This window comes from Rhipicephalus microplus, chromosome 8, assembly GCF_043290135.1.
Source record: "Rhipicephalus microplus isolate Deutch F79 chromosome 8, USDA_Rmic, whole genome shotgun sequence".
Classification (NCBI taxonomy): domain Eukaryota; kingdom Metazoa; phylum Arthropoda; class Arachnida; order Ixodida; family Ixodidae; genus Rhipicephalus; species Rhipicephalus microplus.
This window is the reverse complement of record NC_134707.1, coordinates 124,092,359-124,118,974: the sequence shown is the minus strand read 5'-3', so window position 1 is coordinate 124,118,974 and position 26,616 is coordinate 124,092,359. Positions and strand designations below refer to the sequence as shown.

General features: G+C 45.1%; 1 protein-coding gene, 1 long non-coding RNA gene and 1 pseudogene across 4 annotated transcripts in view; 1 reads left to right on the top strand and 2 right to left on the bottom strand.

The window, feature by feature from the left end:
* LOC119165489 (uncharacterized) overlaps window positions 1-26,616 on the top strand; it is a 385,136-nt gene that overhangs the window by 270,180 nt on the left and 88,340 nt on the right. For 2 of the 3 annotated variants that reach the window (XM_075872575.1, XM_075872573.1), the window contains exons 17-24: window positions 4,481-4,571; window positions 4,630-4,667; window positions 11,639-11,755; window positions 12,349-12,498; window positions 13,800-13,842; window positions 17,008-17,169; window positions 18,784-18,898; window positions 19,804-19,984. In XM_075872575.1, the coding sequence (XP_075728690.1) occupies window positions 4,481-4,571; window positions 4,630-4,667; window positions 11,639-11,755; window positions 12,349-12,498; window positions 13,800-13,842; window positions 17,008-17,169; window positions 18,784-18,898; window positions 19,804-19,984 (897 nt within the window). The remainder of the gene's footprint in view (window positions 1-4,480; window positions 4,572-4,629; window positions 4,668-11,638; window positions 11,756-12,348; window positions 12,499-13,799; window positions 13,843-17,007; window positions 17,170-18,783; window positions 18,899-19,803; window positions 19,985-26,616) is intronic. The other variant, XM_075872576.1, reaches the window with a different exon arrangement.
* LOC119165899 (uncharacterized) overlaps window positions 1-26,616 on the bottom strand; it is a 70,049-nt gene that overhangs the window by 32,311 nt on the left and 11,122 nt on the right. The gene's annotated exons all lie outside the window — the stretch shown is intronic.
* Window positions 2,660-3,289, bottom strand: LOC119165488 (NADH dehydrogenase [ubiquinone] iron-sulfur protein 7, mitochondrial pseudogene; annotated as a pseudogene).

Genomic DNA, 26,616 nt, shown 5'->3' with positions numbered 1-26,616 from the left:
CGACATGAATGACTCATAACCAGAAAGTCTGATTTCTTTCTGCAAATATGACTCGCAGATGACAATGATGGGGAACTTATTGGTGTACATGAACCGACGGAAATCGGCGATGCGTGACCTCAGTCCACTGGCATTCCATTGAATAATCGCTGTCTTTCGGACCTCTTCTCTGAAAGACAGTGGCTGGTGAGCCATTATTTACTCAAGCGCTGCGAGTACTGGACTCAAAGCGTCCAGTACTTGCAATGCACTTCTTGCTGACGATGTGTGCATGTTGCTTAACAACAAGCGAATGGCGTTATTTAGGGTCGCAAAAGAGCTATCACTTGCTGATCTGTGTTCCGCAAGTCTTCCATTGCAGCAGCTTGCTCTGAAGAAGACGACTTGTGCTGCGGCTCTTTTGAGCGTTGTGTACGCGTAAGTGGAGGCCACTCTTCTGTAGAGACTTGCCTGCCCCTTTGCTCTTTTCCAACGTCTGTGTTTGCCGTGCTGGAAACTGCAGGTGGCGATTTTTCCTGATTCGTCGACTTATTGCCTGAAGTTGGCGCTGTCCGACGTGAAGACCTCCGATCGTCTTCGCCGGATTTTCTCAGCAGCTTCTTTGTGGGTTGAGCTGCCTCGTACCATTTGCTTCAGAATAGAAAATTTTTTCTTTATGTGCGGACATTCTTTTGAAGAAGCCTTGTGAGCACCCTGACAGTTAGGACACTCCAGTGTGGTAGCGCTACAGTTGTCTTCCGCGTGTGGTTCGGCGCACCAGGGACACGCTGCGGAGCTCCTGCATACACCCTTTACATGGCCGATCTTCGGACAATTGAAGCATTGCACGGGTTTCGGAATAAACGGTCGAACTTGTTGACGAAAGTGACCAACCTTCACGTATGCGGGAAGACAGTCACCTTTGAACGTTACTCTCACACAGCGTGTGTTACCAAGCCGTCCAACGCTGACAATGACGTTGTCTTGACTCGCTGGTTTTATAAGTATTGGAAGGTCTGCGTTTGGGATTTCTGTGGTAATGTCGTAAATGACTCCTGATGTGCTCACACCATCGGCTGGTATGATGGACCTAACTGCAATGTTTCCCAGTTGTGTTACTTGTTGCAGTGTGCTCAGCGCACTCGGGTGCACCACATCGACAACCAGGATGTTTCTTCTTGTATTAAGCCGTACGTCTTTAATCTCCTTCAGCACAGTGTTTTCGAAATAGAGTGAAAGCGCTTGCCTGTTCAGAGAACGCAGACTTTCGGTAGCGTTCTTTGGCACGAACAGGATGGAATGGGGCCATCGCTGGGGCGCCATTTTTACGGTGGCTGTACTTGACACCGGCGATGGATTGATGATTCGTCGCTGGGCCTTGCGGTGCAGGACAGGTTGAAAGCCGTCGTCTCAGGACTCGTCGCAAGATGCGGAGTACAGCTCAGTGTCATCGCTCTCACTGGATGTGTTTCCTCGCTTCCTCGAGGTAGTGGCCGCAGTCGAACCCGAGTCGGACGTCACCTCGTAAGGTTGTACATCCATTTCCGCAACGTACGGGGCAATACACCCCACAACTGCAGCGAAAAATCCAGAAAAGCCCTGAGACGAGCGAGATGTGTTCTACAAAGAATCACTTCGTCTTCCTCCCCCCCCATGAGTAGTTCATTAAACTAATAATATAATTGAGACATTAATATATAGAAGTATTTATTTCTATACATCTATTTATATATGGGAAGGAGTGTCAATCAGCGCCATCAGTAGCCATAGCACCGATGTTGGCACACTCTTTTTTCTTTTTGAGCCCGTGTGGCATCACGGAGCACTTGAACGTGTCTGTTAGATCGTAGATTAATCTAAGAAAGCACGGGAACATGAGCCTTTAAGTATACACTTCTTTCCCTTATTCATTAACGAGGGTCTTGTACTGGCGGACTTCGTGCCTTAGGTTGTATACGAGGGGCTATTGGTCAGCTGCCAGCTCGTAATAGGTTCACATGCTACGTGACGCCATACAGGCTCATAAAGAATGTGCCAACCTCGCTGCTATGGCTACTGATTGCGTTTACTGACACTCCCACGTTTAAATTCACATATATCCATAATAATGTTGCTGGGAGGATAGCCGCCGTGGTAGCTCAGTGGTGGAGCATCGAATGCGTTATTCGAAGGTCGCAGGTTTGGTTCCTGCCCACGGCAAGTTATTTTTTCACCGACTTTTCTTTCTTCACATTTACATTCAATTTCGAATTCAGTCTAATGACTTCTCCTATACTTTCTTTGGCATTATTGTTTGTTAGATCTCGTTATTATTCTGTCAAAACACAAAAAACGAGCCCTTAAGTATACACTCCTTCCCATATATATATATATATATATATATATATATATATATATATATATATATATATATATATATATATATATATATATATATATATATATATATATATATATATATATATATATATATATATATATATATTATATTCAGAAGAATATTTCAAGGGAGGCTACCGAGGATTCGAACCAGTGACCTCTCTCACCCAATGTGCTGCGTGCGTTAACGAACTTGACGGCGCTGCTCTCTCCTTTTTTTTAACAGAAAATTACATAACTTTATTACAGCCGCTTATATGTTAAGACTCAAGCCCCTACAGCAGATGAGTGCAGACTACTTTTAGTACCACATTTGAGTCAGGTTCAGGCGCTTGATCTTCACCTGCAGTGGCAGGATGTCATACATGAGGGCCTAAGCAGCAGGAGGGAAGCCGGAAATAGTCCACAGGGTTGAAACAATTGTAGCCAGAAACAACTGAGTACGAGTAGTGGTAGTATTCATCACCATTGACACAGCTTCCCATGCATATGACCAAACGAGGCTCCAGCATCTGATCATATACCTTTCTTATGAGCTGGTGCAATACTGTTGGTAAACGTTCCGGCTATAAACAATAATTACATCAGCTTGACGCGAACTTGCACGAAACACAACGCCGTAACGGGCCATGTTGTAAAGAGTGGCTGCAACGTGCATCATCTCCACTGCACAGCAGGCCAGCCCCAATTTCAGTGGCCAGAGGGAAGTCTTGCTTCCTCAAGCAAGGGTGTCATTAGCGGGAGCAACTGCAAGGTCCACCAAATTGTCCAGCTTGGCAGGAAATTACGGCGTCCATGGCTGATTCACTAGGCCGACCTCTGCAGAAGCCGGCTCGTACGCATTGATTGCACTTGGCCACAACTACAACGTCCCTGCAGTACAGCGACAGTGCGATTCAAGTTTGCGTTGCATCACTGCAGAAGTTGCCATGCGGCCCACACCCGGATGGCTTGGCTTCCTACACTTACAATACTCTCACAGAGCGATATATTTTAGCCTTTCGGCAACCAAAAGTGGCCGCGCTGTTCGTGCTACCCATATCACTAACGGCGAGAGATATATGTAGGCACGATTTGCCACTGCTTAGCTGTTAATGAACTGAGTGAAAAAAGGACTCTTCCAGAAAGCTTGTATGCGCTGCTAGTAGTTAATTATGATCAACCGAAAAGAAGGCAGCTAGTTGCGTCTTATTCATTCACTTCTGTGGTTTACACTTTGGGGAAGTGCGTTGAAACTGCACTTTTTGCTACGGTCGCTGGTTTCGTTGACGCCGTCTCACTCCAAGGAAAGAAATGCCGGCGAAAACGCAAGCATGTACATCAGCCTTTGTGATACCACCGCGTGTCGTACAAACACCTGCTGCACAGCTTCAACGGAGTGTTAGTCATGCTGAAGCAATGGGGGCTCGCAAACGTGCACAGACGGAGAAAGAACGTGCTGCTGCAAGTGCGAAAAACGCTGCAGCTCAACACAGTTTCGACTGTGTGCTACACATTTAGTATGATTCGTAAATCTCCTAGTCTTATTTCGTCTAGCAGTCCAGTGTGTTGCTATCACATGCATTTCTTTGGCCTTGTGCCAAAAATGTGGCTTTTTATTAAACATATGTCATACAGCAGGGTGTGTGTAGTAATTTCTAAAAAGATGGGAACGCAAAACTTCGTCTGTATACTGTCAAGCTGTTCTGCGCGATAAAGCACTCATTACTAGAATGTTGAACACAAGTATACCTTCCCTATTAGTCGTGTAGAAGTGGGGACGTTTCTTTCGCGCACACCACATCCTCGTGTCAGCCAGTTCCCGAACTAATGAGCATCTGAACATTCTCAATGTGTCAGGGAAGGGTGGTATTTGTTAAATGCCTTCATAATTACTAGTTTTCAGTAGAGGCAGACGCCTCAAGATCACCACAGACAATAGTTGCATCAATACTTCTGGATATCAACGCAACAAAATATTTTGAGTAAAAATTGCCCCTCTTGAAGAAAAACCGCTGTTCGTTCAAAAATTGCGACGAACGCCATTTTTGTGTTTTTTGTGTCTGAAACTGCACTTCTCAAGAATTACTAATCACTCGACCACTGAATTGTTTTATGCTAATAACAATGTCTGTTTTTCTAGACTCTAGTTCCCAACAGCCAGTCACCCGACACAAGGTCCCTATCCTCGTTCCACGAGTTCAAAAGTGAGAGCATCAATCAGGAACGTATAGGTGAGGAGCAACATGTGTGCAGCTTCTTTACTGTTCATGTATCACGCTCTCTTTACAGACACTCCTAGAGAAGAAACATCAGCAAAAAATGAAAAGGTAACGATTTAATTATTGTTATTTCTTTGACATATCGCCATGTAGTGATCAAGTGGGGAGAAAAACTTTGTGAAGTGGATACTTGAAACAGCGTGCACTATTGCGTAATGCGTAAGCATTGAAGTCATCTTTTTAATGCGAGACATGAACTATGATTTGATGTTGGGACGACAGTTTGCCATATTGTTTTTCATAAAGAAGATAGTGTCGCTTGGCAAAGACTATCAGGTAATCATTTTAAATAAATAACAACTGCGGTCATGCGACTGATTCTAAACGCAACCCCAAGGAATGGTGTTTGTTCTTTTGTAGTTCTTTGTATAATGTGATGTTGCAATGAATCGTGCTTTGAGCGACCTTGCACGCACACATACATTGAAACATGCAAATGCACACTCAATCAACACACACGGACAGCCACCACACCTATCAGTGCGTGTAATGTGTGTTTGTGCTTGCCCCTTTGCACTGAAAGCGCCATGCGTGCCTATGCTGTATCTGACTTTCATAAGTGCGTAGTCGGGCCTGTCACATAGTACGTTTTTTGTTATTTCCGGACATACGTAGTGAGCAGAAAAACACTCGTAGCTAATAGACAAAAAAAATCAGGAACCACCACTTTCTAAAACCCATCTGTCTTAGAGGAAATTATACAACCAATCCAAAATTTCCTTTCTGTTAATTCTTCTCCAGCTTCGTTGCTGCAAAAGTTAAAAATTCAAACATGTCTAATAATGTAATTAAGCAGCACATGAAATAGTTCGACTTGCTCCATGTCACGGTCAGCAAGCATCGAGTGCATTGTAATATTTTTGAACTATGGCTAGAGTTTGCTGTGGAATCATGCAGAATCCTGGTCAAAGGTTTCCAGACCACGCTTTTATATGAATACATCGAATAGGGGCCTAGGAACTTTTGACCCCCCTCCCCCCACCCCTATACACATCTAGGCCGCGACGTTTAGCGGCATGCTAACGGTGCCCCATGATTTACTTGCAGCCAAATGAAAAGAAACTGAGCTTGTTACAAAGGAAAATGTATGCTGCTGCTCCGGAACAGCTAAATAGTTGACGCGGGTAGCTGTCGATGGGCGGCTGATTCCCATTTGGCTGAATTGGCTGATGTAAGTCGGCAGTAGGAAATATAGCCATTGAAAGTTCTGCTTTGTTCTTCACAATGGCGCTGCCCGTGGCAGCAGGCTATTTATTAGTGACAATTAGGAAGATTTCGAGGCGACTTGTATACGCTAGTGTGTACCACACATTGCGACTTGAACAGGGCTTTCCTTCCAATTGCAAAAAAAAGGTTTTTGAATCCTAAAGGAAAACCGTTTGTAGTCACAATGTGTGGTTGAGGGCGCACCTAATATTTACATTAGTTTTATTATTTCAATATTAATATTTCACTGGCTTTTATTAGACATCGTTTATTATCAATACCTGATTATTGAGTTTGGGCTGTCAGAAAGCACTCGACATCTGCGAATATATGCCGGATAGTCGAGAAGCCATGGATAGACAATACTCAGCAGAATCACGCTAATACGATAAGGAAGAGTGCGCACCCTTCGGGCCTCAAGAGGACAACATGGGTTCTGATCGAGACGTAAAAGTGGTGAAAGAGCGAAGTGGCTTTGACGATCGAACACACTTTCTAGCGTGTGTTGAGTGTTACACTCGTAAAGTAGCTTAGTGAGCACTCAAAGTATGTAATTCTGCTCAGTTGTTTGCCGAACAGACATCTCCAACCTGCTCAGGAAATCAAGAAGACGGTCGACAATCTAAAACACGTTTCGCGTTATGAATATGTCAAATGTGCTGACTCTCAAATTAGTTTTTCCCCAAACAGTGTGTTGAACAATTATACGTACTTTGTGAGCCAAACAGAGCGAACACTATATTGGGTAAGAGACCGAGTGGGACCATCCAACCAAATTACAGGAATATTAAAAGCGCCTTTAAGGTAACTGCGTTTGAACGTATGTTTAAGTTGTAGCCATGCCATTTAGATAGATTTTTAAAGACAGGCCCGTAACACTTCGGGTGTCTACGGAACGAAGTGACATTCTCACTGTGCAAGCAGTCAGACTATTCAGCAGCAAACGCGGACGGCTACCTGCCGACAAATTATTAACTTGCTTAGCAATATATCATTACAGGTTGGCTCAAGCTATGTCTATCATTGTTTATTTTTTTTTATTTATAAGAAATACTGCAGCCCTGTAACAGTGCAAAAGCAGGAGTGAGATTATATAGCGCAGAAAAAAAATCTCAACAGATAAAATACATGAGAAGTAACAACAAAATAACACTAAAACATTTGTAACAATGAAGGAATTAAACTTTTGATAAATATTAATCTTCAACTAAAATAGCCACATGATCATTCAGGAGGAGTGATGGAATGTGGCTAAGTAAGGCATTCCACAATTCCATTGTGCAGGGAAAGAATCTATACCTAAATATAGCTGTGCATGCCGAAAAGTTAGCAAGATTGAGTTCGTGAAAGTTACGGGTAGAGGAAGCCTTCGCAAATGACAAAATGCTGTGTTTGAAATGCCATACATATTATTGATTGTGTTGTGCAAAAAGTTTAAGGATTGTACATCATGACGTACTGCAAGAGATTTTAGCTTTAGCTCATGCAATGCTAATGACGGTGAAAAGTAGCGATCGTACCTGCAAAAAATGAAACGAGCAGCTATCTTTTGAACTGCTTCCAGTCTGAGTGCGTTGTATTGTCTGTAAGATGACCACATAGTGCAGGTATAATTGATGTGAACTAGAGTTTTATACTATAAATGATAGACATCTTTTGTGGCATTTTTCATTATTCGACGAAGATATCCTGGTTACTTCAGGGCTTTAGTACATGTTAAAGCAAAGTAGGAAGACCATGAAATATTATGAGTGAATGTGACACCAAGCTGTTTGTACTGCATAAGACTGCTCAAAGATACACCTTCAAGAACGTTTGGTGGAGTAACCAGCATTATTTTTTTGTAAATGTCAAAACAACAGTCTGTTTTGAAATTATTGTTTATTTTCGTTTTTCGCACCCAGCACAAAACGACGTAAAGGAATTGTTCAAACACGTTTCGTCACCTGCGAAAACAATCACGTCATATGAAGCGCAATCATCTTCATAAATGCGAATATTCAAGGACACTTGTTCTGGAAGGTTGTTTATATAAATTGAAAATAACATTGGGTCCATAACGGACGTTTGTGGAACCTCAAGGCCTACCTCTAAAACTGATGACCGTGTGCAACTGAAATTGACATAATGAGAAGAATTATGAAGAAAACTAGCAATCCACGGAACCAACCTAAATTTTTCAGGACGATGTGTAGTTTGTGCAGAAGATGAGAAAGTAGCAACGAGTCAAATGCCTTAAAGGAGTCGATAAAAAGGGCACCGATTTGATGGGCCTGGTCTAAATGATACGCAATGTCGTGAGTGGGTTCAGTTAGTTGGTTACCGACTAGCGATATCGAGCAACCATTACCTAATTAATGATTTAAAACCCTTGCAAATATTATGCATCCTGGTTATTTGTAAATTTAAAGATATTGTCGCTTTTTGACTCACAAGTCCCTGATTAAGCGGTTTCTCCCGGTCAGCTCTCAGTTTATTGTATGTGTTAGGCGTGGAAAACTAAATGCATTATTACTACGTGGAACGAAGAAATTTACGACGTATTTTTGACGTTGCAAAATATTTGAGGCTCCATTGCGACACCAAACATTTGATCCAGCCGTAGGTGTTACTGATAAATGTAAAATGCGCGTCCCTTGTCCGGCTCTACGAAAAAACTGCCCGAGTGGCTAAGGCATAGAGATCCCACACTCCTCGACCAGCGGATGGCAGGAACGGCGGTGACAAAGAAAGAATACCGATTCTTTATTCGCGTAAGGAGGAATTATAAACGGTGTCTAATGTGTCGCCGAATCTTCATGCGTACAGATTAGTAGTGGCGATCAGAGGCTGGACGTCCTGTAAACACGCCTAGTTTATGGTGATGTTGCATTGGTCACAGGTATACTCGAGCAAGCACCTAAGTGCTTTACATACGTCAACGTACAAAATAATGCTTTATGGGACCGATTTCAGTAATAAAAACAATTGCGTGTCGGGAAGTTGTGAAATCTAATGCACATCCTGCTTGTTTTGCTATTGGTGGCTGAGGATGGCTCGAAGATAGCCAAAAGCAGGGATTTGTGTAGCATATTATTAGAAGTATTTAGGACTCAAGCTGGTCCAGATGGTGTTTTAAATACTCTAACTATTATCAGCCACTACTGCCTCATCGTTTTGAGCGTTGTTGCGTACGACGCTGAAAAGAATAGTTGCTGCAAACTCCTCTAATGAGCACACAATTTTTCCATGTGATCAACGTATTCATTTTTTGGTATCTTCTGCCATGACAGCTATGAAAAAAGTCAAAGCGAATTTAGTTAACTATTTAGAAGGTATATACTTGGGCGAAGTAGACATTAACTTGATAGCTCTAAAGAGCTAGTTTCTTAGAAATTCCAGTTTCAGTGTCGTTGGCTTTGATTGAAAAATTATCATCCTATGCATGAAAGAAAAATTGAGAACGGGTGCAAATAGAATAAATAAATGATAACAGCACCCTGGAGCAGAGTGATGACCGAACCAAGTTTGAGTCCGAGTTGGGACTGAACGCGGATCGTTTGCGTGGCAAGCGGATATTCTTCCACATGACCAAGCCTCTGCTTCTGAAAACAGCGAAAAGAACTTCCTCTGCGTGCAAATGCAGTGAAAATAGCTTTCATGCTTCACACACACACTCGTCCTGTATGCATGCTTTACAATGCAACATCAAAAATTGCAGTAATAACGCGTGGTACAAGCGTCTATTGTCAAAGGGCGTCAGAATATATGGTTAACATAATGGCTCCGCTGTTCAAAGCGGTACTCCACTACAAAGGGCACACACACTATTGCGCCTAGTCCCTTTAGGCCACGTGTAATGGGTTCATAGCAAATTGAAAAATGTATCAAGCACTACGTGTTTGAAATACACACTAGAAATAGGATGTCGCTCTCACATTCAACTCCTTAAAGGGGTCATGACATCAAATTTTCAACCCTAATCTGTGTTGTGTGGGTTGATTCTTGTATGTTCGCAGAGAAGCTGGCGAAATGTGAGTGAATTCGGTCGATCCATTAGATTATCATCGAATATTTTTATAAGTGAGCGAACAACCTGAGAGTTGGGCAACACTGGCCCGATCGCTAGCCGTGACGTCATGAAGCTTTTGCCGGGCGAGCTGCTGCACTGACTGCATTCCGGAGAACAATCGTGTTCCGTGGTCAGCTGCGATTATAATCGAACTTTTTTTTCTGCGTAGTTCAACTTGCCACTGCAGGACCTAAATGACTTCCGAGGTTAAAATAATGCCACCGCGGCGCCCATGTAGCGCTGGTACTTGCAGCAAGCACTTTCGGAGGTCAAAACGGGTCCGGCAAATGTACAATACATGTGTCGCTTGCCACTACGGATAAATATTTATTAAAGCTACTCGTAGGCATGCAGTGCGATGGTTGAGCGTCACACTCGCTATTTTTTTTTATCGGGACCAAACAAAATCGACAGAGGTCAAGCAAAGATTCCGCAAAAATGAATATCGTGAGTAACCCTAGCACCGCACAACTGATGAAAAAACAACGGTCCCGACGTGCAGCATTGCTACGACCACCAATTCATTATGTTCAACACCACAATTCGTGCATTCACGCATTCTAGCCAAAAAGAAAAAAAAAATGCTCTCAACGCTTTGTTAATTCTATGGCGCTAATAACACTCAATCGCGGATGCAGCGTATATAGAGTGACCCCTGTAACCCAGAGTTACTTTTCGACCTGACAAGCTTGAAATAAAGCTACTTATCATTGCGAAAAACTGTCCGCAAACCCTGCCACAACGGCGGTGTCGTCGGCATATTGGCTCACACCGTTTTCAACAGTTTTTTTAAGCTGGTGGCGATGGAGTCGAAGTCAAAATGAGCAACGTACTTGACGTCATCGCCCGCATATGATGGCACTGGTAACACACCGCAACACTTGCAACTCACTGACACGTGCGGACCACGCGGCAAGCAACACTCGCAACACTGACTGCCTGCGGAAGGTGCTGTTGGGTAGGAGACGACTACACTGCTCGTTGGGCTTGTCCCGTCAAGCAAGCCATGACAAAATGGTGGTCACCAGTGGTGGGCGGAGTTTACAGCCAATAATTTCTACGGCTTATAATGGTGGGACTTGGAGTGTTGAATAGATGCACGAACGGACACACATGCAGATGCATGGATGGACGCATGAACAGGCGCAGGGGCGGATGCATGAACGAACGCAAGGACGGGCGCACGAACAGACGCATGGACGGTCACACACACGGACGCATGGACGGACGAATGCTTCGCCCCACTCTCCATCATTCACTCCGTGGATATGCTGCCATTTTTTTGTTTTATTCTCGTTCTAGAACCCTCCTACCTCAGGGTGACACAGAGCATTGATCAGAACACTGTTTCAGAATAAACGTTAATTTCTGTGTGTGTGTGTCTTCTAGAGCAAGGGCTCGCAAACTCCTTCGCTGTGGGGAACACCAACAGCTTATGTGAGGTTGCCTCGGAAGTGCTTATTCATAATTTGTTTTCCTAAAAAAGTGTCCGTGTTTCTCCGAGCCGTTCTGGCCGCTCGCGTAAACTAAAAATGTCCTTCACGAAACGGTTCCATGGAACCCAGTTTGAGAACCCGTGCTCTGGAGTAAAGCCAGTCTTTGTGGTAACATCAACAATCTAAAACGCAGTACTGCCATACTGTATTGAACGATATTGTGATAATTCACTATGATGACAAGGCAAGCAAGCTTAGATACATTTTGAATACAACCGCCATGTTCATAGAACACAATGTTTTGTCCAAATTTCCTCCACCTGCAGTTGCCAAGCGTGGAGGAAAAACTATCCCAAGCTGACCAGCTTGGCGGCCAGGCTTCAGTGGACCACTCGAAGGACAAGATCATTTTGCAGCAGCTCGGACACCTTGAAGCCTTCCAGGTGAACCATTGAAGAATAAAGCATGCGACTTGTATTTATGACAGTCAAAAAAAGATCTTCAACAATAGCTATTTGGGAATGCCTTGCAAGTAGTGAAATATCTGAGTGCGGTTACTGTAGGCTACATTATTCTGTATTTGCATAAGCGCTACAAACTCAGTGTAACGGATAGTGACTCTTAAAGAAAAAAAACTTATTAGAGTAAAGGTGAATAGGTATCTGCTCCGACTAACGTGTTAATACATTATGCAGAAAATCAGAGACGCTCAGAGCGTTGACATTCTAAATTACGTAGCACTGCATGAAGACAGGCATATAAAGCTGAAAAAAAGTCATGTGAAACGTTCTTTCACATAAATGCAACTGCATCACTTGTAATGAGAAGAGTCAAGATAAAATATTTACGAATGCTTCAAGAAACATTTCACAATTAAAAAAAGAAACTTATGCTGCTCGAAATCTTTGCCATATAATGATGCATGCAGTGATAAGATTTAATATCGCCAGTTCTCGTACATGCATGCATGCAGCCCTAAGCAGGCGTTGGAAACGCCTTTCTTCCGTGGTCCATTTCTCAATTTCTTCATGTACAGGAGATGTCTGCAATGCGTATCAAGTGCCTCCAGCGGCGCTTGGAGGAGAGCGTCCCGAAAGAGGTATTCAAGTCCCTCAGCGAAGCCTACTCCAAGCTGGCAGTCAGTCAAGCGAGGCTCATCGCGAGGCTTGCCGATGCTGGCATTGCGGTAAGTGATGTCATCGTCACTAGGTTAACGAGACCCGAAGCTGTGTCGGGCGAACTCCATCGCTCCTTAGAAGTGTGGCAGCTTGGGCTAGTTGGTATTACATGACGATAGTTATAGCGCGGGAACAGAACGGCGACACATAGTGCGTCGTCTCCTTTTTGTCTCTGTGTCGTCGTTCAGTTCTCACGCTATACCGATCGTCCATCGCTCCATTCAGTGTAACGTTTATATGTATACCGCTGCCGTATGAGTCTTGTAGTAAGACCTATGACGTGAAAAGTTCACGTTCGGCTAGTTCTGTGTAGCCACAAGAAGTTGATAATAAAGTGAGAGACTTGGGTGCCTCATCTAAAGTGAAAAGAGATCGCTGGCGTTGGCACCGCCCACGTGAGTGCTGAGGAAGCCGCCACGTAATTACGTCACCATAAGATCTCACCACGTCACCAGTAGCCACGATTTGTGGTACTGCGTTGACGTCTGCGTGACGTCGCTATTGTCTCTTAGTCAAAAGTGGGCCGGCTATGAAGGCATTGCAAAACCACGTAATGTGGAAAAGCTTTCGGAAGAGATGGGGAGGCGGGATGGGTCGATAAATTTAACTGACAAAATTGAAGATCGCTTCCGCCCTCAGCTTGTCTTGTGGAAATGCTTATGGTACCACGTTTGTATATTGGTATGTGTAACTGCATTTGTTTGGGTTTACTAACCGCTGTCTAACCTGTATCTGTGATCGTTTGTATAAATAATTTTTACTAGTGGGCTTGATTTTTGCCGTAGTTTTATTACAGCTGTCGACTCCGCCAATGTAACGAACGAAACAAAAAACACCTCTTCACTGGGCTGGCTGTTCTTTATCTGGTCTTAAACTTCCTCTAACGTATTCTTTTTCCTTCATATTTTTTCTATATTTTTTCTATATTTTTCCTATTTGTACTTCAATGTAACATCAATTTTTGTTCGCCCGATTTATATCAGATCTTGCTTTTTATATTGTGTCCCTGCGAGGAATTTTTATTTTCCTGGTTTTAAAGTAATGGTAAATGAACACCTCCTTATATATCTCTGGTTCTATCTCGGTACATATCAGTAGGTGTTAAATTGTTTTTGTAAATAAAGATGTAGGGCGCTTTAACAATGATGAACATCACGATGATTATATGCTTGTAGTAAAAGAAAGAAACGTGAAGTTGTGATACACGAGAGTATAATTCTAATAGGGAGAAACATAATTTTTTGAACGCGTCACCAGGTTGTCACGTCAGCAGTAATGGTCTTGCGGCTCCTCTTTTTCTGCAACACAGGACAACAAGCTTGCTGAGGTGGACTGTGCATCAACAGAAAAAGGTATGCGCTTCATTCCTACGATGCCGGACAGTGATTAAAAAAACATCCATGCATCTTCACAAAGTGAACCATGATGACTATAGGCAAAACTCTGTGTCTCACACGGGTGAGTAACCGTGCATTATCCGGTTGTGTCCCAACATACAGAAAATTGAGCAACATAAACTGACATAGTGATCAAAATTAATACATCAAACTTTTGGTCCTTAGGTCCCTAATGTCTAAGTTGAATTCACCGACTATTGTATAAACAGTTTGTGCTTGGATGTGTTTTATATTTTTCTGTCACATTCATATGCTAAAGAATGTGAAAAGCACTCAGACTCATTGAGTATATGTATCTTCTATTCAAGGCTCACTCTGTCTCACAATCACAAACGTTTTTACTGACCGGACTCACTCAGAATCACACTTGTAACATTTGTTTGTTTCAACTGGACTTGCTTGGACTCCACTTCTACAAAACAGTACTCCCTCGGACTCACTCAGCTAAGATATTATCTGAATACGATTAGGTCTGGGTGAGTCGACAAACGAGTACGTTAGCGTATAATTAGCATTCGTGACCATGGGATCAGTGCTTGTATACGCCAGTATATCGTATAATCGGCGCTATACGTGGTGCCTTTTCATGTGTATCTTCAAGTGCATCATATCAGTGGTCGGAATCCAGTAACGACCTGTCTATAAAACATGCTCCCCGCAAGACATCTTCTTTTTCCACGAGGTACAACTCCTGTGAAAAAGTTTGCAGGGAAACGGGGGCGGGGCAGGTGAAAACTCACGTGTTTAATTAATGAATGTGCAGTTTGTTGTTCAAAGCCCTGATGGCTAAGTGTGTAGACGACAGTAGAAGTTACTATAAACGAACTGACATAATACTGATAGTGGTGCTCAAATTATGAATACAGGACCGCAGGTCTGTAAGAAGTCTGGAGCTGACTCAAGCTCACTCAAGAAATAGAAGTTTTCTTAGAACAATGATATTTCAGCTGCTAAGGAAAGATGAAGTGACTGCTAATCTTAATGTTTGACGAGACATGAGTAAACGTGTGCAGTGTGTGCACCGGCTGTAGCAGCTGTTGGCAAGGTTGATACATGAATGGTACAAGCACTAGAATTTTTAAGAACAATAAAAGCGCTCTGAAAACAAGCACGCCAATAATGGCGCACACATGCAAAGACATGGCGCTACTTCGAGTAGCTTTTTTGTGAACCTCATACTACTTGTACAAACCACAAAACTGCGCCCATTCACTGCATAGGAATATCAGAACACTAACAAATATATGGCAACATTCGTATAGGCACGATCTTGTACCACAAGGAAAAGCAAATTCTTTCGCTAATAAAGCCACAAACGGCCTGCTAGTTATAACTTGTCCAATTCGCGAAGTTTCTGGCAAGGGGGGGGGGGGGAGGGGCTCATAACTTTTGGCCTGCGACATAACAATTGGAGTTATGGGCGCAGCGATTTCAGTGCCCTGACTGACGGAAACCAAACCCGAATAAACGACGTTTCGCTCCAATGTTAAGTGCAATGAGGCAACGTACTTGTATTATTATTACAAACCATTTTCTCAAGACCCTCCGAATAATAATGGCGTGCACTGCCATTATTATTGAGTGCAGCAGTAATAGTGGATTGAAAGGCGTGCGCTCGTGTTACGCTCCCCAACACGCCCCCTCAGGTGTTTTGGTATTTTGTATTGGCGCAGTTTCTCCGTATGTTTGAGGTGGTAATTTTAATTTTTGTGCGCGCAGAGTAACAAGGAGTTGGTGAACCTATTCAATAGGCTAAATTATCGTGGCTGATCTTGTTCAGTGCAGCTACCGGCGGGCATGATTTTCTTAGAGGTGGAGCGGCGAACAGATATATCACCAAACACTTCGATAGGTGTTCACAAATGATGTGCTGCGTAAGGGAGCAGTAGCAAGATACATGTGCTCGCCGATCTATGTCATCTAAATCAGACGCAAGGGCAGTGGCTCAGGGTAGTGTGTGCGCTGCATTTCCATGAAACATTATGCAATTGATTGATTCATGAGGTTGACAGTCCCCAAACCACCAAATGATTATGAGACGCCGTAGTCAAGGGCTCGGGAAATTTCGACCACTTGGGGTTCTTTTACGTGCACTCAAATCTTAGCTCACGGGTCTACAGCATTTCCGCCTCCATTGAAACTGCAGCCGCCGCAGCCGGGATTAGATCCCCCGCCCTGCAGGTAAGCAGCCGAGTACCTTAGCCGCTAAACCACCATGCCGGGGTGGTAATCACGGAAGTGGCCATAGTTCCTTCGTTTACCCGCAGTGCCGGCTATATGTCTGGTGAAAAAGGGTTTATTGGCGCTGGCCAAATCTCTAAGCCCCCTTCAATGCTACAATTAGCGGGCCTTACGCTTAACGTAAGGTTAAGTTATCGGAGTATAAGGCACATAGTGCACGTAGTGTGCATACAGTTTTTGTACTTCCATAATGTTTGTAGTTATTAGTCTATATTACGTTAGCTGGCGTTGATTTTCAGCGCACTTGCCGAGGTGTCGCCTATTCACCTCGGATAGCAGTTACTGCGATCTTTAGCGATCAGGTGCCTGCGAAAACTACTTTCCTGTCAGATGTGGCCTAGTGTCAACGAAATTACGCCCATTTTTCATCGGACACTGCGTCATGATCATTTCATTTTTCTTACGTCGGGACTGTTCACTTTTCACGAACATGGCGCGAAGCCCCATGCATGATCAACTGATGAGAAACCATTTATTGCGTATTTACTGTTATTTAATCTTCAATACTAACTACATTTACCTTGCATCTTACTTCACTTTAGACGCTGCTGCAGAATCTAAGGTTGAACATTTATAAAAATTGAAGGCAGCAACCTTGTTCTTCATTTGTCTTGGTTTCCATTTGGCAGTCTTCAGCACATCATACCTGCTTCTTTATTGGTCATGATTTCACGTAGGCAGTTGCAAGAGACCCGCACTGCGTAATGTCAGGGCACGCTAAAGAACCTAAGGCGCCCGCATTGATCTGTAGCCCTAAGACGTCTCCAATAGGCGGAGTTGTCGAAGTTGAACCCCATTGAAGAATCAACCAGTGAAGCGCAATTTTGTCTTCAAGTTTAGTTTATTGTTTCATTTGGTGTGTAACAAAATATTGTTCAGGTGAGTGGCCCTACAGTACTGCGAGTGATGACGTCAAGCTCCGTATCCTAGAAGAGGAGAACGAGAAACTTCAATCTATGCTTGCGGACCGCACCGGCAACGTGCAAGTACTCCAAGGGGAAGTTGCTAGGCTCAAGCATGAGCGTGAGATGAAATCAAATGGTACGTGTTTTACGTCACAGATTGCATTGCAATTTCTCAGTAAAACTACGCTGATGCAAGATGAGACCGAGCCTACGACCTTCGAATTTAAAGGTCGTAGGTTCATTCCCTGCCGACGGCAAGGTATCTTTCCTTTCACTTTTCTTTCTTCACAATTGCACTACCAATGCTTGTAGTAAGATCCCCTATATTTTCATTGGCACGATTGTCAATGATCTGTCCGCTTTCTAATAAATCATTTCTCTCTCACATTTGTTCATTCTAATTGCTATTCTAATCTGTTGAGTACTCCAGCGATACCTTATGGTCGTTTCATGTTGTGGTTTGCTTAGTTACTACTGGAAAATAACGTGAAGGAAATTGTTGGGGCAGTTTGGAGTAGCGGAAGTGGACTGTGATTGCAATGTATTTCCACCAAGTACTATTACCTCATGAATTAAAAAAAATAAACGTTTATGGGATTGCAACTTTTTGGTGGGCAGGAGATTAACAGGCAGCTTCCAAAAGCTGAAGTTGTCACAGCTGGTTGCAACGGTTATTTCAGAAGCGCAGCCACAGTTAGAGACCATATCAAAAACGCCCTAGCTACCGACCCCACAACGTACGCCACACAAGTTCCCCTTGCCGAGAGTGCCACTGTGCAAAGTAGCCTTCGCTGTAAGCATGTGCCTGGGCACTCAATAATACACCTGCATGGAGCTTAGAAGAGATCCCCAACGAATAATGGGATAAATATATTCTCCGTGTTTGCGTTCAGAATAGCACTTCTGTTTGCTTTACTTAGGTGATGACCTATGAGTCGTAAAAATATTGTCGTAGTCTTACTTTCATTTTGTGCTGCACTGCTCGTGACTAATTGGCACTGTGGAATAATACTACCAAAACCATTCATGGTTAACACATCATAGACCACTGTACCATTCGCACTTTGTTGTGGTATAAACGCCAGGATTTCTAGAGCAGCATGGCTCATGATAATATGTATGCTATTATCAGCAAATGTGGCCGCCGCCAGGATGCGTCGTATCAGATGCCCTGCAAAATTTCTATTTATCATGTCAGCTGCATGAAATGGATGTAGAGCTTTTCGATATCTCCGCTACAGCGTTACCTACAAGCTTCTACGTGAAGACAGTTATAGCGCAAGAACAAAACGACGACACAGAGACAAGAAGGACACGAAAGACACGAGCGTTAACTTCCAACTGAGTTTATTGCGCAGAGCACGAAAATACATAGAGAAGACAGTAACCATGTGATAAAAACGATATGGCACAAAAAGCAGAACGTGAGTAAGAGAAAAACAAAGACAAAAAAAGAAAAGCACAGAAAAACGGCAAAGAAAAATTTATAAGAAAACGAAACAGAAAAGTAAGATAATACAACTACTTGCGCGCACCGAAGCCTTCGAGGAACCTGGGTTCCTTCTCGGACAGAGCCATGGAAGACTTTCTAATACAAGGCACCTGTTCGCGTGCCTTGTATTAGCATATGAGTGTATATAAGTAGGACCTAAGCAAAAAGCTCGCTCCATAAACAAATGTAATACGTGATCGAGTTTTAGAGAGATATTCTGAATACCTCCGACGAGTGACATCTATGTTCTTGCCACAGAATCGTCAAACTCTTTTTCTGGCGACCGAAACAATGGTTCGGCCGACGAGCAAGTCGAGAGCCTCAAGATGTTGCTGGAGAGACTGTGGACACATTTTCAAGAGCTGCAGAAAAGGTGAAATATCGTGTTGTATGAATCATTGTTATGCTTCTAAAATTTAATTGGGACATAAACAGCAACCCATGAACGCCACATGAAGTACGCAATAGTGGTTCGGAGTTTAATTTGGGCCTGTTTTTTCTCTCGGTTTCTGTCAGACGGCGCTTCTTCGTGCAACGAGTTCAGCGGTGAACTACAGTGAACATAAGAAAAGGTTATCGAGGTCACACAGCTGTATACCCGTTTGCTACCCGTTTTGCCTGCTCGGCAAAACGGGTAGCGAATTCCTAGTGGCAGCTGGTTTTCAATGTGTAGGTACGAATATATAGGTACTCAGATAAAGAAGCACGTGAGAGTGGTTTTAAAGTTGAATTTCCCTTTTTAGTTATTCACCGGTGTTATGTATTTCTCTACATTTACCTGTGTGTAACGCTCAGATGACTTTTACGTCATCGCTCTATAATTACTCTAAAGAAGTCCATATCATCGGTGCAAGTGCTTTCAATCACAGAACCTAAATTGTAACTTTTTACTGCATATATTGCCAATCCTCAGCGACAAAATAAACACAAATGTAACCAGTAAAGTACTTCTTGCGAGTAACAACGAACGAAAATATAAATAATAATGCATTCAGTGTTAAAAATTATATACTGAAGATTGTTATTGGAACTTAAAACTCCTGAATATGCTGAGTACGGTAATGAATATTTCTCAATTTCGATCGCATGTCAAACTAGACACTTCTGGTATGAAGAAAGAATGATCGCTGTCATGAAAAAACTCACGATAAAACCAAAATATTCACTTTGTGGGCAATGTGTTGACTCGGTGTGAGGCACTCACTGTGTCTTTTGGGGAAGCACCTCATTCTCGCTATTCTTGTAGACGTTATTACTAAAACCATTTGCAATGTGCAGGTACGAGCAAAAGGATGATGAACTACTCAGAGCCATGGCTGAATCTCGGAAGCACAGTGAAGCAGAGAAACAGGCACTGGTGCAATTGAGAATTCAGTGCGGTGGTTCTGTACCGCTGGAAAAGCTAGAAGGCATCCTGTCACAGTTCAGGAGCGGACAACAAACTGCTCGCAATGAGCAGGTAAGCACGATCGATCCAGAAGTTCATAAAAGAAGAAACTCTCACCGTACTAAGACATGGTCGTGACGTTTAGACACAGGGAATATGAGTTAAACAGTAGAAATTTCAATATCGCCCCGCCGCGGTGGTCTAGTGGCTAAGGTACTCGGCTGCTGACCCGCAGGGCGTGGGTTCGAATCCCGGCTGTGGCGGCTGCATTTCCGATGGAGGCGGAAATGTTGTAGGCCCGTGTGCTCAGATTTGGGTGCACGTTAAAAAACCTCAGGTGGTCTAAATTTCCGGAGCCCTCCACTACGGCGTCTCTCATAATCACATAGTGGTTTTGGGACGTTAAACCCCACATATCAATCAATAAATTTTAATATGTGACTATAGCCCAGTAAGTGAAACTGTGAAGTAGTGGCTATGATAGCGGCACTAATAGTGGGATGCACTGTTTTGGGTTGTCGATAATGTCGCTACCCGCCCTTTTTTTCACACGCAGGGTCAGAATATGCTATCGCTATTGTTCCTAGCCACATTAGTGCCACGAGTGCTCATTTTGTGTCATCTATCTTATCACAAGAGGCTCAAATAAGAGCACAATTTCGTGAAATGTCGGACGCACCCCAAGCTGAGTTGTGTTTACACATAAACTAAGGCTGGTTAAATTTTAAAAAATACTAAAAAAAGCACGCGCCGAAATGTCAGAGATTAATTCCTGCGAAGGGAATGTGACGTTTTTGATACCAGTCGTACACCATGGAAGTCTAAATTTTAGGCTTGTTGCAATTCGCTCAAGTAAAAAGTTTCAATATAAGGTTTATAACGTGACCGAATATTGCACATGCCAGCTCTTACTACGAAGGAGAGTGCTTAGTATCATCACAATTGCGTGGAGCTATGCTAACGAAGTACGCGAACACGCCCAAAATACGAACTCCAAAAATTTTCGAGGAAGTGAACAACTTGGTGGTCATTCTAAAAGCTTTATTGGTAAATTATCACAGGATTAAGGCTCCGAACAATGTGGTTGCATACGCCGTGTTAAGTGTTAGTGTGGTAAGGGCACAGGTTGAATTTCAGGCTACAGGACTCGCAATTATATGCGGGTGAAAAGTGAAAAAACCCGGGTGCCCATTTTGGGTGCGTGTAAAAGATTCCCGCTGATAAAAATAACGGGCACTATATAATAACCATGAGCTACAGAATCTAATTGTCAATTTCGAACTTAATATTTGTGAATATATTATGGGAGTGTGGCTCCCACCTACTGCCAACGATGTATTCATACACTTTAATTTTCGTTTACTACGATGCATAGGCATTCTCGCTCACAAATCTTTAGGTTCCCTTGCTTCTGGCTGTTTTTTGTAACATATTCTTACAAGAAAACGTATATTTACAGATATTTACAACGATTACACGCGATGACAATGCCTGGCGCACTGGCGGGCTGGAACCAGTCTCTATTCACTTCGTAGTCTTTTCTTTCAGCCAGGGACCCTCTACCGCTTTATGCCCCAATCCCACTACTGCCTTGTGGCACTACCCCGCGGCGTTAAAGCGCCGACCCGGCGCTTGTCACGAAAGGGGTGTGGTGTGTTGGGTGACACATAAGGCTTCAGTCTGACGACGTGCACAACAGTGGATGGTGGTGGCATTGAGTGCGCTTCGTCGACGACTCGCTGTATCTCGTAGGTGAGGTTGGTGATCTTGCGAAGGACTTTGTATGGTCCGTCATAGCGAAATAAAAGTTTTTCTGAGAGGCCGATGTGACGACATGGGGTCCACAAGAGTACGAGAGAACCTGGTGCATACGAAACTTCGCGGTGGTGACGATCATATCGATCTTTCTGAGAGGCTTGAGAAAGCATGAGTCGTTCTCGGGCAATCTGTCGTGCTGCGTCGGCTCGCTCTATGGCATCGTGGACGTATGTGACAGGGGAGCTTGAACCAGCGGGAAGGAGTGTATCAAGAGGCAGAGAGGGTTCCCGTCCATAAAGAAGGTAAAACGGGGAATAGCCTGCGGTGTCATGTCTGGAGGAGTTGTAAGCGAAGGTGACGTAGGGTAACGTTGCGTCCCAGTCACGGTGGTCTGGAGAAACATACATTGACAACATGTCCGTGATAGTGCGATTCAGGCGCTCTGTAAGTCCATTAGTTTGTGGATGGTATGCCGTTGTGAACTTGTGGTTCGTGGAACAGGAACGTACAATATCCTGGACGACGCGAGATAAAAAGTATCGGCCTTGATCAGTAACGAGCTGTCGAGGAGCTCCGTGATGCAATATGATGTCATGTAGCAGAAAGTCGGCGACATCGGTAGCGCAGCTGGTTAGAAGAGCGCGGGTGATCGCGTAACGTGTCGCGTAGTCGGTCGCCACGGCTACCCATTTGTTCCCGGAGGCAGAAGTGGGAAATGGCCCGAGAAGGTCGAGCTCTACGCGGTAGAATGGTTCAGCAGGGATCTCAATAGGGTTAAGAAGGCCAGCTGGAAGCGATGTTGGTCGTTTGCGACGTTGACAAAGGTCGCAGCTGGCGACATACTTTTGCACAGAGCGATATAGGCGTGGCCAGAAAAAACGGCGCCGGACGCGATCATAAGTGCGGGTGACTCCCAGGTGACCAGCGGCAGGTTCATCGTGAAGCTGTCGGAGAACATCTACACGCAGATGGGAAGGCACGACGAGAAGGCGGTCAGGACCATTAGGGCGCATGTTGTGGCGGTAGAGAACTCCTTCATGAAGGAAACACAAGTTCAGGGAAGTGGGCGGAGTAGCGGAACTCAGGCTTTCTATGATGGGAAGTAAATCCGGGTCGCGGCGTTGCTCAGAAGCGATATCAAGAAAGTCTGACATTGATAAGACGCAAGTTTCCGTAGCTCTCTCTGTGGCGTCTGGTGGATCCACTGGATACCGTGACAGGCAGTCGGCGTCTTGATGGAGGTGACCAGATTTATAGACGACCGAGAAGGTGTATTCTTGGAGGCGTAGAGACCAACGACGGAGACGTCCCGTGGGATCCTTTAGCGAGGAAAGCCAGCAGAGTGCATGGTGATCAGTTAGAACAGTAAAACTGCGGCCGAAGAGGTACGGGCGAAATTTAGCGACAGCCCATACAAGAGCAAGACACTCTCTTTCGGTGATGGAATAGTTCCTCTCGGCAGGGGATAAAAGGCGGCTGGCGTAGGCGATGACACAGTCACGTCCATGCTGACGCTGAGCTAAAACAGCACCAATTCCGTGGCCACTCGCGTCCGTACGAACTTCTGTCGGGGCAGTCTGATCGAAGTGGGCTAATATTGGCGTAGTCGTGAGGGCTGCAATGAGCGCCGAAAATGCAGCACTCTGAGGCGAATTCCAAGTAAATGGGACGTCTTTTTTATGAAGCTCGGTGAGAGGCCGCGCAATATCGGCGAAATTTCGGATGAAGCGGCGGAAATAGGAGCATAAACCAAGGAAGCTCCGGAGATCCTTATGAGAAGAGGGCACGGGAAATTGAGTCAATGCGCGAATTTTGTCTGGATCGGGCTGTACCCCAGATGCGTTAACAAGGTGACCAAGTACAGTTATTTCGCGACGGCCGAAACGGCATTTGGAGGAGTTGAGCTGGAGACCAGCGTTGCGAAATACTTGGAGAATACTGGACAGTCGCTCTAGATGGCTTGCGAACGTCGGTGAAAAAACAATTATGTCATCTAAGTAGCATAAGCAAGTGGACCATTTGAAGCCGCGCCGAAGGGAGTCCATCATGCGCTCAAAGGTGGCCGGCGCATTACAAAGCCCAAATGGCATTACTTTAAATTGGTATAACCCATCGGGGGTTACAAATGCTGTTTTTTCTCGGTCCCGTGGGTCAACAGCGATCTGCCAATAACCAGATCGAAGGTCAATGGACGAGAAAAACTTTGCGCCATGAAGGCAGTCAAGGGCGTCATCTATTCTTGGTAAAGGGTAAACGTCCTTCTTAGTGACCTTGTTGAGATGTCTATAGTCGACGCAAAACCGCCATGTGTTGTCCTTCTTCTTGACAAGCACGACCGGGGATGCCCACGGACTAGATGAGTGTTCGACGACGCCTTTGGCGAGCATTTCCTCGACCTCTTTCTGGATGACAGAGCGTTCGGCAGCGGAGACGCGGTAAGGGCGGCGATGAATTGGGTTGGCATCGCCGGTGTTGATGTGATGGGTCACAACTGATGTCTGGCCTAAAGGGCGGTTGTCAAGATCGAATATGTCCGCATAGGATGTCAACAGACGGTGGAGGTCTTGTGCTTCGGAGGGCGAAAGATCTGGCGCTATCATTTCGGCAATGTCAATGCTTGACAGGTTGGGCGCAGTGAGCAAGTTGACGTGCGGAGTAGGTTGCTGAGCCGACAGTTCAGAAATATCACACTCTTGCAACGACGACATGACGCCTAGTTTAATACCAGCAGGCAGCACATGCGTGGAGAAACCAAAGTTCAAAAGAGACAGATGGGTCTGATTGTGGCATACTCTCACCACGGTGTGCGGGACAGCAATGAAGTGCTTTAGCACAACGTCGGTAATAGGTGAAACGACATATTCACCATCGCGCACAGGCGGATCACACACTAGCTGCACGTAAGCCGCGGCTTGCGGCGGAAGATGCAGGAACTCGGTGGCACAAAGGCGACTTTGAGCGTCATGGGCAACAGCTGCGTCAAAAGGCAGTTCCAACTGAAGAAGACCCGTCGAGCAGTCGATAAGGGCGGAGTGCGCAGAGAGAAAGTCGAGGCCAAGAATCACGTCATGTGGGCACTGCTCAAGCACGGTGAACAATACGACGGTCTGGCGCCCAGCAATACACACGCGAGAGGTACACATGCCGAGAACGGCAGATGTGCTCCCATCGGCAAGCATTACTGCACACTTAATAGGAGGCGTGATCACTTTTCGCAGTTTAATTCAGAGAGCAGCGCTCATGACTGAAATTTGTGCACCAGTGTCTATGAGGGCTGTAACGGTAACGTCATCCACCAAAAGGTCCAAAATATTGCGGCGTGTAGGAATCGTCAACAGAGGATTTGCAGAATGGGTCGTTAATGCAGCGTCACCTCCGGGAGCTGCATGGTCTAGTTTCCCGAGGTTGAGGGCCCAGGTCGTGCAGGGGACCTGGATCGAGAAATCATCGGCGAGAGAGATCGGCGGCCTTGGGGTGATGGTGACCGGCTGAACCTTCGGCCCTGAACGTTAGTAGGAGCAGGCTGTGGATCGTACGGAGTAGAAAAGCGGTGAGAACTGCCTTCAAATCGACGCCATGTCCCAGTGTTCCAAGATGAGTTGGATGACCAACGATTGCGACAGTAGCGTGCAATGTGGCCGGCGCGAGAGCAGTGAAAGCAGATCGGTCTATCATCCGACGTTCTCCATTCAGCAGGGTTCCGGTAGCGTGAAGGGTAGCGTGAAGGGTACACCGGAATCTGGTTAACAGAAGCCGAGCTCTCGGTGGTGCGAACGGCGCAAACAGGTGTGATGCCGAGATTTGCTATTTCTTGGCGAACGACGGCTTGGATGAGGGATACGGTGGATGCGTTGTCTTGCGGACCGTCAGAGGCGATGGCTGCAGGAGCCATTGCTTCGAGTTCACGACGAACGATTCGGGTGACATTTTCGGACGATGTAGCTTGCGTGAACTTGGGGCTGTCTTCACAGGTCGAAGTGGCTGCAGTATTAGGCAGACGCGCAAACTGGCGGGTTATGCGACGATTCTTGGCGTGCTCGAAGCGCTGACACTCCTTCACAACCGCGTCGACGGTGGCGCAATCTTTAACGATCAACAAATTGAATGCGTCATCGGCAATTCCCTTCAATATGTGAGCGATTTTGTCAGTTTCGCTCATGTTCTCGTCCACCTTTCGACAGAGGCCCAATACGTCCTGTATGTAGGATACATATGATTCTGTCGATGTCTGCACGCGACATTCCAGGTCTTTCCTCGCGGCCTGCTGTCGCCCAAACGGCCTGCTGAATAACTCGAGAAGCTTCAATTTGCAAACGTCCCAGCTGGTCAACTCCGACTCATGCGTCTCATACCAGGTGAGCGCCGTATCCCGCAAGTAAAATACAACGTTGGCCAGCATCAACGTAGGGTCCCACCTATAGTATTCGCTCACGCGCTCGTACAAAGCGACCCAATCTTCAACATTCACCTTGTCCTTGCCTGTGCCCGAGAAGGTTCCGGGGTCTCGTGGAGGCAGGGGAATCAGAGGAGGCAGCTGGTGCTGGTGCTGCTGGTGCTGGTGCTGCTGGTGCTGGTGCTGGTGCTGCTGCTGCTGCAGCTGCGGCTGTTGTTGCTCTTGTGGGTGGGCCTGTTGAGCCATTGCAGGAAAATGAAGGTGGCGACCACTCCGAAGTTCCGTGTTGGTTTGCCGGAAAAGCCAGGCAGGCGTACCCAGCACCTCCACCAATAATCTTACAAGAAAACGTATATTTACAGATATTTACAACGATTACACGCGATGACAATGCCTGGCGCACTGGCGGGCTGGAACCAGTCTCTATTCACTTCGTAGTCTTTTCTTTCAGCCAGGGACCCTCTACCGCTTTATGCCTCAATCCCACTACTGCCTTGTGGCAATATGCTGTGACTATGTGACTGCTACATTATTCATACCTATGTGCCACATA